The 9,715-nt window shown below is 42.9% G+C and overlaps 2 protein-coding genes across 2 annotated transcripts; both read right to left on the bottom strand.

Moving 5' to 3' along the window:
• Positions 1–298: 298 nt before the first annotated feature.
• Positions 299–6,257, bottom strand: si:ch73-40i7.5 (amyloid-beta A4 precursor protein-binding family A member 3). Its single transcript, XM_047050268.1, has 10 exons — positions 5,253–6,257; positions 5,067–5,097; positions 4,634–4,779; positions 4,269–4,355; positions 3,513–3,695; positions 2,467–2,646; positions 2,134–2,346; positions 1,575–1,694; positions 1,207–1,347; positions 299–1,097 (listed from the first exon to the last, which is right to left on the bottom strand). The coding sequence occupies exons 1-10, from the start codon at positions 6,255–6,257 to the stop codon at positions 1,026–1,028; spliced, it is 2,178 nt and encodes a 725-aa protein (XP_046906224.1). The 3' UTR covers positions 299–1,025.
• Positions 6,258–7,741: 1,484 nt separating this feature from the next.
• Positions 7,742–9,677, bottom strand: pex11g (peroxisomal biogenesis factor 11 gamma). Its single transcript, XM_047050270.1, has 5 exons — positions 9,195–9,677; positions 8,835–9,023; positions 8,467–8,645; positions 8,240–8,311; positions 7,742–8,090 (listed from the first exon to the last, which is right to left on the bottom strand). Exons 1-5 carry the CDS (start codon positions 9,255–9,257, stop codon positions 7,877–7,879), a joined length of 717 nt encoding a protein of 238 aa, XP_046906226.1. The 5' UTR covers positions 9,258–9,677; the 3' UTR covers positions 7,742–7,876.
• Positions 9,678–9,715: the final 38 nt, after the last annotated feature.

Below are 9,715 nucleotides of genomic sequence, written 5' to 3'. Positions count from 1 at the left end.
TTCACCATAACAACCACACAATTTTTAAATGTTTTATTTGGAACATTGAGACAACTCAATAACTTTCTTCTCAGAGAGCAACTGTGTTTTTTATTGAGACATCTGCTGATATTTACAATGGCCTACAAACATTCAAAACTTCTGCTTCTTGTTGCTGTCCTGGTAGTGGCGAGCCAAGTTGAGACTCCAAACTTTGAAGCCCTTGGAGACACGTTGATGCCCCCGATGGTGCCTAAGAAGTGGGAACCCACTCCACCACTTACAAAAGACTTTCTTACTACCAATAACAAAAACCGAATGAAGTAGAGAGGGTGTTTTTATTTCTGCATACAGTACTCAAAGAGTTCTATCAGGCACAGGAATGGAACGCACACTTGTTAAGCACAATGGATGATCTCGGAACAAATAAATCCCTTTATATAAAAGATAACCACTGTGTAACACTGATAGATGTTCATTTAATATGCACTTGTGACAGGGTGTTAAAAAGCACTGATGAAAGACAAATTTCCTAAGGCTCTGCCTTTTCTACATAACGCTCCGTTCCAAGCACAGCTGTGTGAGGCATGTCTGCAACAAAGCAGGTAGGAAGACATGGTCATAAAAGCACTTACGCTGTTATTTTGCAGACAAAAGCAATAATTAGTTCAGACGTAAAAATATATTTTCCTACTGTGCATTTACGTAATAATCCACTTTAAAACATCTCATAAATACAAGCAGAAAATGACTGGTTCTGGGTTTAGAAATGTGCTGCATCATGATATGTCAAACAAGTTCTATACACTTTTTAAAATACTCTGTTACGTTCAGTGGCATTTCAATTGCCTTAAAATATAGTACAATTGCATATAGAAAAGGAAATCTTCAACATGGAGCTCTCGATGTGCACATGCAGTCTGATATTTCTATCTGTGGTTGCCTCGGTATAGGATCTGGTAGCCTCAGTATGGTGTCCGGGGTAGCCTCGGTAAGGGATCTGTGATGTGAGCATATCAAGCAAAGAGGCAACCATGTCAGCTGCCTCAGAGAAATATGGGCTGTTCTTGTCCTGTCAGGAGGCGGTACGTCGAGGCAGGCATAGTCTTCAAGTGGATCTGACCAGAGAGGAAGGAAACAAAATATCAACCGTGGCGACGATGATAACCATATTCAAGTAACTAAAAAGCAGGAGAGGCTCTGGTTGGGTTTGGTTTCCAATCTCACCTCCCCGACGGCATTAGTCAGTATGTTTATGATCTTGTCATGCGGTGTGGCCACCACACTCTGGCCGTTAATCTCTATGATGCGGTGACCAACCCGGATGCCGCCTCTCTCAGCGATGCCTCCTCTCATCAGGCTGCATATCTGCTTAGGGCAGTGCCACAGGAAGACGGTACATTAAGAACTTTGTCTGTACAGAAGAGACTTTTCTGCCCCATGCACGTATACTGTACAATACCTAATCTACAGACTTATTGCCAATGTATCCGCTTGCGACAGAGGCGAAAGCCTTAATGTCACAAAAGATGTGGAGTAGCGTGGCACACAGTAGTAGGCAACTGGGATGGAAGTAAGGTGAAATGATCCCTTACAATGCCATCCTCCACACTGAAACCCAGCTGAAACTTGGGGTCAGGCCGCTTGATGATTGCCATGGTGACGGGAGGGCAGTGGACGATGCTGAGCTTTACACCATCTTGGTTTTTTAAATCCTAGACAGAGAAGGGAGGTGAAGAGACACCATCACTGCTGCTTGAACACAGCAGCTGGACAATACCAGGAAACAGTTTCCATCTCATGATCGACACACCATGTGTGCTGAACTGAACTTTTTTATTTTCTTCTTCTTTTTCTTCTTCTTAAGATTCAAGACTAAATCTAAATACTGTAAACTATCATCATATCACATTCTACATGGTACTAAAGCACATTCTACTTTAGCAATAAAACATCTGTCAATGTAGCTATATATCGCCCTCTAGTGTACTTCCCAGGGAACACAGTCGATAGCCATATTGTTATGAATATCCTGCTATTGAGGCAGGATACGTGCAGTAGCCATCCTGTACTTAATGACAAGCATATCACGGCCCCAACTCCCATTACCCATCCCAATCAGACAGAAGCAAACGAGTGCCGAGTTGACCTTACTCGGATGATGCTCTGGCAGGTGGCTATGGGGAGGCCCACCAGACTGGTCCCGTTGACGGACATGATGCGGTCTCCGATGCTGAGGGCCCCGCTGCGCTCGGCGGGTCCCCCGTGGAGCAGGTTGGCCACCACCACGGTGGGCAGGATGGAGCCCCAGCCAGACTCCACCACCGCCAGCCCCATGATCTCCCCCGGAGCCTTGGAGATGGGTACCTGGGACAAGCACACGGAGGTTGATATCACATGACCAAACGAGTGAGATGTGTTTTTACAGCATGAAAACTGCATTCATGCTATAAAAACCGAAGTGTCAGCAAGCAACAAAAGCCTCACCTCTCTGATGTTGTCTGAGTCAGAGAAGTGCACCAGGTCTCCGTTGTAAAGCTCTTGTGTGCCCAGGTAGTCACTGTACTCGCTGGGCCTCAGTTCGCTGGCCTTGATCCCGTTGGCTTGGAGGAACTGCTGATAGGCTACGCCGAAGGCCTGTCCAATGGCCTGAGCTATAACCTGGGCCTGTGAGAAGAGGTACGCACAACCGTTTGGTGTGAAAGGAGTAAAAAGTACTAATAATAACAACCAGTTAAGTCTACCAAGTATATCTACAAAGTGTAAAAAAAAAAAGGCAAAACTTAAGACTACAAACACACTTGGGAAACTATTATTTGAGTTAAAGCAAGTGTAAATCATGTTTGTGTTTGTCGACCGAGTGTGTTGGTTAGTTCACTGAGACAGTTACACAGAGACAGGAGAGAGAGAGGTTGTGTTCAGACACGCTCAAGAACAATATGCTGATGTCACTACCTGATCCTCCACACAGAAGCTTCATGCATGGGCTTGAGAATCAAAGGAAAGTTTTTGTTTTTAACCCCAAAAAATAATCCTGATCTTAGTCTTAAACCTTAAGTATTCCCTTTCCAATATATTCACAACTTATTAAAAAAGTAATGTCAACATGCAATCTGATGTAAAGGTTTCCTTTTAAATTTGTCAACCATAAACATGGAATACTGGCCTGAGTTCCAGTCCGCTTGCTTATTCAAGAGTGCTACAACGTTCCTCAGAACTAATAAAGGCAAGTGGCTAAATCCCAAGACACCAATGGCCTGAGTGTACTGAAAACCTGTGAAAGCTCAACACTTTCATGCAGTAAACATTTACTTGCCCCAAAAGTTTGCTATACAAATCACTTATTCCCGCACATAAACATGTTTTAAAAGCGTATTAATCCCTTAAGATTGCCTTCTATTATTAGTTTTCACACTCACAATTTGAATCCATCAGCGAAGCGATAACTATTGACAACAAGAAAGTCAAACAAACAATCAAACACCCAAAGACTGAACCAGGCCATGTTCTCTGTATTCGGCTGAGTGACTCACATCAGCGGAGGTGAACACGTGGCAGATCATGCAGCATTTCTTCTGCGGGCCGGAGGAGTTGACCGCTTGGCTGGCGTCTCGCTCTTTCCGGCCGGCCGGCTTCCTGCGTGCCATCAGGACGACGATGTTCCCGATGTCTGCTATGTAGGAGATCATCTGGAGAGAGTGGTCCATCATAGCCTCCTGATGGAACGCAAGCAGTCCATGAAACACTGGAAGGGGTCTACAGATTGAGTATTGTGTGGGAATATCTATGTTTATGAATATCATGAGATGAGTATTTGATGCTGTTAATATCGGGATTATCTGGCTGGACAAGAAGCAAGCAGCAAGAGGGGGAAAATACTGTTTAAATGGCTCTAATGTTCAAGTCCTCTGGCGTTAAAATCAACATTCAAGTGAGAGAATATTCAACTCGCAAATAACATTTCATACCTATAAGTATTTTTGAAAGATGAAGAAATAGTGTAAAAGTCTTACAGCAGTCACTTGTTAGCTAGTCATGCAAGAAAGGGCAAACTGACCCACTTAGACTCTCTTGACAATTCAACTGTTCAGGCTAGTGCTGAGATTAGACAATGCTATTCAGGGAATGACATTCACAAAAGGACCCAAGTAATTAGGTTCTGTTTTCCAAGGCATCCACTTTTGAGATTAAATGTCCACCGCTATGTAAACTAACAGAAAATATTTAGTTTTTCCATCCCCAAAAAACATTTTGATTAAAAAGAAGCTTCAGTTTCCATGTAACAAAACCTGTGTGTCAGCACTGAGCACTTTAATGCGTTGAGTGGAGATGAAAAGGTCCACCTCTGTCGTTGGCTGGGACTCCCCCTCTGGAGCCTGATGAGGAAGGAGAACATAACAAATGTGAACTTACAAACAGCTTTGCCACACACTGTTGAGCACAATTCTGACGGAATATGGATATGGTGTGAATTAAGATGTGGGTTAAATATTATCAATGTGTTATGTTTTCAATCGGTGACCGGGGGACGATTGTCATTTGTATTATTCCTCACGTAACACAAACTTTATGAGAATAAAGTGACAAAAAATAATTAACATTTTGGTAGGCTCCAAGACACCCTTTGAGACAACTTGGTACGAGCCAAACTCACTTTTATTCTGTCCACAGCCTCCTGGGCCTGTGCCATGCGGGCGTTGGTGGAGGGGTTCTTCTCAGACTTCAGCTGAGTGGAACCCAGGTAGTTAGCTCCAAATATAACCCCATCCAACAAGTCTTCAGGGTCACAAGGGCCAGGCACTGATAAACAAACAGTCCAAAATGAAAGTCAAATGTAGTTGTAAAGCACATTTAAAAACACCAACAGTTGACTAACGTGCTGGATTATTAAAATACCAATAGCCATAAAACAACACAATCCAAACTAATATAAACACAACACAAAATGTATCACAAAATAAAGATGTAAACCACAATATTTCTCTCCTCCTTCAGTTTCCTTCAGAAAGTAGCTCTTCACTGTACACAATTAAACTGACATTTTAGGTATAATACGATATAGAAAAGATAATATTTTTTTCTCTTACCATCTTTATAGGCCGGGTGGTCCTCTGCCCTCTATAAAGAACAGCAGATAAGACATTAGCAGCTCAAACATATAATTAATACCAACCTATAGAGCACACCAACAGGCAATTTTAACCCTCCTATTTATAGTCTATTCCAGCCAACATTAATGCGGTGTGTCGTTTCATTAGCCCTTTCCAACCTACCTGCTCACTGCCCTCCGCTGCACCTGCCTCTTCTGGAGGCTCCTCTCCCAGCTTCATCCACACTGGTTCTGGGACTTCATCCTCATCCTCTGGTAAGGAAACCATGGAGTCATTTCTGAGGCGATGCTGGCCGTTCCCGTAGTGATCCCAAAACCTTTCGCCGTCTTCCTGGCTGTAGGAGACTGAAACGACGGCATCTATGTCCCCCCTTGGGCCTCTAGCAGCCTGGGCCTCTAGATGCTGAGGAGCCCCTATCTCTGTACACTCCAGCAGTCCTACAAGGTCTCGCTGGTGGCTTTCTGAAAACAGCAACCCTGAGGCTTGGTTTTGTAATGGAGCTACAGGCAGTGTGCCACCACCTGTTGTTAGAGAAGGGTCAGAAAGGTTCAAGTCGGAAGAGGCAGCGTATACCAGCGAAGGGTTTTGAAGTGTTGAATCGTCATGGAGAGAGCTTTCTCCGATGAGTTGGAGTCGGTTCAGGAGAACTTGGATGCGAGTGTGGTCTTCATCACCGGGCCTCCTCTCCTCCACTTTCTCAAATTCCTCATCGCCAAAGTTCTCTGCCTCTTCCACCTTCTCATCTCCATCTTGTTCCTCCACTTGTTCTCTGGCGCCATAACTTTGCTCCATGCTATCTTCTGGCAATTTCTTCACCAGCTCCACCTGGTTGACTCCTGGTAGAACAGCAGCATCACTCACATCCAGGGGCAGTGCCGACCCACCTTCAGGCGTATCCACGGTAACAGAGGAGGGAGAGAAGGTAGGGTCATCCATCTCGTGGACAGACCCAGCTTCGCTGGATGAGTCGGATCTCCAGTCCAGTGGAGGGGGCTCTATGAGGTTAAAAGAGTCCAAGTCCTCAAACTCTGGGTTAGGAACTCTAGAAGCAGCATTAAAGGCAAGGTGACCTCCCTCAACGACAGAATCTCCATTACAGTTGAGGTTTGAATGGGCATCTGATGATGAGGAACAGAACTCTTTGGCGGGACAGTTATCGGACTCCATATTGAATTTGGCAGCACATCAGTTCTTTTCAGTGGCCACCTGTCATTCAGTATTCTAGCTATCCATTTATAACAGTGGCTTTGGTTCTCACTGCAAAAGAAGAGGCATTTAATAAATGTTCCCCATAAATATATATGCCACTCCCAATGTTAACATATTTTTTTGCATTTAATATTGATAGCATGACATATTAACAAGGCAATACTTGGTATTTATTGTAAAAGGCTAGTTCAGCTAAAACATTATTTGTGCTAACCCCTCTCTGCACCCATCAGAATAGCCTTTAGTGCTATTGCTTAAGACTCAAAGTACATGCTATACGTATCATTGCCAAAGACCAACACTGAAATAGCATGTTTACATGTTAATGAACCGTCTGAATCTAAAGCTTGATTAGACGTTTTTTTATAATAAATTGTAATGTTTGATCTCATCACGTTTATTGCTGTAATAACACATTGTGTTGCATCGACGATAAACATGGTAGCTATTAGCTAGTAAGTTTTCGCCTAGTTACCCCACTGGCGAATTGCTAACTCAGCTAGCTAACTTGGTTATTGTCAGTTGGCTACCAAGCTATTAGTGTAGCATGGCAGCTAACATTGAATCATAGTTAATTAGCCTGCATAAATGCATTAATTAGCTTGTTATTTGGTTCTAAAGTATGGCATGTCATTTAAGACCGTATTTGGAAAAAGATGTATTGATAGACGAGTGAAGCTAAAGCAAAAACTCACCTAGTACGTATGCATTTGGCCAATATGAATATCCAGTGACAACTAGTAGTTACTGCTTGAACTTCACCAGGCACTGCAGGGTAGACTTTCGTTGGACGTGTTTGGAACTCCCTAGTAATACACAGAACTCAACAGCGACTTTTCGTTCGCTTATAGTTAAACCTGTAACAATATTTTGCTGCAACAAGCCATTACCCGTTCAGGCATTATGACACACGTTATAAGGTTATATCCATAGAACACAAAATCTAATCAATTATCAGCCGTCTTCAATGTAGAAACGAATGTTATGAATGCGCATGCGTTTGAAACATTCTAGACACACTCAGTCGATTGTCACTTCACTTTTTTTTGTCACATGAACTCGGTCTTACAGTTTTTTTGAAGTAGGAATTTTCAACTTTTCGTTCGTTAAGAACATTTATTGACAATCTTCCAGACCTATTCCACTGAAAAAATCTAAAAACGATGCAAAATCATATGACATCAAATAAAACAATTATTATAATAATAATGATAAAAAAACACATTTCATTGAAATAGTTTAGAATATTTTAAATCCAGACAAATGACTGGAGTGCATAAGGGAAGCCACAAGCCTGCCTTGTCCCTGTCTACATTTCATTGGGTACTTGCTAAACAACAAAACTAAATTAAGTTATATATAATTTGTGCAGCATGATTGCATATTATTGACAACAAGGGTTGTCTGCACAAGCACAACTCCAGCACTAACTGGATTATTTCCAACTGGCTATCTATTTGTCTAATCGTACTTTCCATTAATGTAATGTATGTGGATTGACTGCTAATAATCAAGTAGCCCACACTGCACGATTTTATCATGAATTAAGTCACATTAACTTAATCTGATGGACGAGACTAGGCACTGCCATCACTCATCTGGATGAGACCTATCAAAGAGGAGGTGGTGCCCATCAGTCCCACCAGCCAATTAGGAAAGCTTCCAGCCCAAAGGAATCCAGGGGGCATCCAATGAATGGCGTTGCTTAGATCAGCCATGCTGCTCAGGACACAGAGGACTTCCGCTCTCATCTTCCTCCGAAGCTGAGATGGGCTGGGGACACTGCCCTCACTGGGAAGAGAGAAGCACAGATGTCATTGGTCTAGACACACCCCTTAGCTCAACAAACAGCTCAACTAACAAACTGCAGTTCGCATGGAGGTTTTATGAGAGCTGCTTTGAAGGTTTTTGTTTTGGTGTGGTTATGACTAATTCCTCACCTGCGGTCGACTTCTCTGGCCCTCTCGCATTTTCTGAGCTTTTTCTTCAGGAGCATAATGACTCTTACAGACCTGGAAAAAAAACGAGTCTGGTTTTAGCATGCTGGGTGGTGTGAACACGATTCAGTCCGCTCAACTACAGTTCGAAGCGGCTTGACATATTTGGATTCACCTGACCAGCGTTGGGCTGCAATGTGAATGTCTACGGTGAACAACAGATGTCTCACCTGAGTATTCCCAGAAGCAGAGACGTGCCCCATAGCACTGTGCTGAACAGCCACCACTTATCAGACTTGACCTTAATGAGCTCCGTGTCTGCGGCCCATGCGATGTGTTCGCAGGGGTAGTAAAGCTGGTCAGCAAGATTGTTCAGCACAGACATCCAGCGTAGACCAGGGTCTTCTTCCTAGTGAAATGTTAATCAGTGTGAACACACAAGTACTACAATGTTATTTTTTTTACCTAGGTGGAGGTAAACTGTTAACATTACAGAAACAATTTGAATGCAATTCAAATACTGTAGATGACATGTAAAAGTGTGGCACTGGAAGACCTGCAGACTTGGTCAAATTCTAGGTACTTTTGTTGTACCTACCCCAGCTCCTAAACCATAGCGATGGGAGTAAGCCAGCATGGAGAGGTCATCGAAGAGTCGGAGAACAGTTCTGCACTGACTTAACTGGGCTGAGAACAGTAGCAGACTCTTTCCAAGTTGCGCAGATCCCTCTGTCTTCTGAGTTAGGACTCCACCGACCAACTGAGACCCATAGCATATTGTCCTTATCTGACGTAAAAATGAAGGAACAAGGAGTTAGGAAAATGTATATGGTGGTATGAAAATACAATTAATTGTATATGTAGCGATGACACAAGTGCTCCATGTACTCCATATATTTGGGTATTATATCCATTGGTCATTTTACTTGTGTGTAACGTAGACCAGTGCAACACTGACCACTTTGTCTCTTCCTCGGTACGACTCTAGAACATTCACAAGCGATTCCAAAGACTCTTGCATATCAAAACAGAGTTTGAGACAGGAACGGTGGAGTCAGATGCCTTGATGTAGTACTTCAAGAAATTCTCATTGAATTTCTCACACGATGTGATGGATTCCGCACCTTTATGAACGTCAATATAAAGACGGTGTATGGAGACAGGTGAAGGATATAGTTCTCGGGTTCTCCACAATTCCATCTACTTATAACTATTGTTTTAAACAAGGTCGAGTGCACAGTGCCCAGCTAGCAGTTTTTTTACGTTAACTTCTGTTGTGTACTTTGAACAGGAAGTGAGGTCAAAATTGTCTTCTAGGCAGAAATAGAGGATCCCTTATCCATAATGCAATGATGGCAGGATCTAATATTTTAACCTGAACATGAGCAATTCATAGTACAGGATAGTTTACCCATGACCTTGACCTCTGTTCATATGGGATCCTTTTTTATTTCACCCGTATATTAGATTCAGACAATC

Source organism: Hypomesus transpacificus, unplaced genomic scaffold (genome assembly GCF_021917145.1).
Source record: "Hypomesus transpacificus isolate Combined female unplaced genomic scaffold, fHypTra1 scaffold_107, whole genome shotgun sequence".
Taxonomy (NCBI): domain Eukaryota; kingdom Metazoa; phylum Chordata; class Actinopteri; order Osmeriformes; family Osmeridae; genus Hypomesus; species Hypomesus transpacificus.
Note: the sequence above shows the minus strand (reverse complement) of the source record. Positions and strands in the feature narration are given on the sequence as shown.

Coding starts and splice junctions, on each gene's coding strand:
- pex11g (XM_047050270.1), bottom strand. CDS start 9,257: ATGCAAGAGTCTTTGGAATCGCTTGTGAATGTTCTAGAGTCGTACCGA. Junction 8,646..8,834: donor GCTATGGTTTAGGAGCTGGG/GTAGGTACAACA, acceptor ACATTTCACTAG/GAAGAAGACCCTGGTCTACG. Junction 8,091..8,239: donor GCCAGAGAAGTCGACCGCAG/GTGAGGAATTAG, acceptor CTCTCTTCCCAG/TGAGGGCAGTGTCCCCAGCC.
- si:ch73-40i7.5 (XM_047050268.1), bottom strand. CDS start 6,257: ATGGAGTCCGATAACTGTCCCGCCAAAGAGTTCTGTTCCTCATCATCA. Junction 5,098..5,252: donor CAGCGGAGGGCAGTGAGCAG/GTAGGTTGGAAA, acceptor TGTTCTTTATAG/AGGGCAGAGGACCACCCGGC. Junction 4,780..5,066: donor CCACCCGGCCTATAAAGATG/GTAAGAGAAAAA, acceptor TTTGTTTATCAG/TGCCTGGCCCTTGTGACCCT.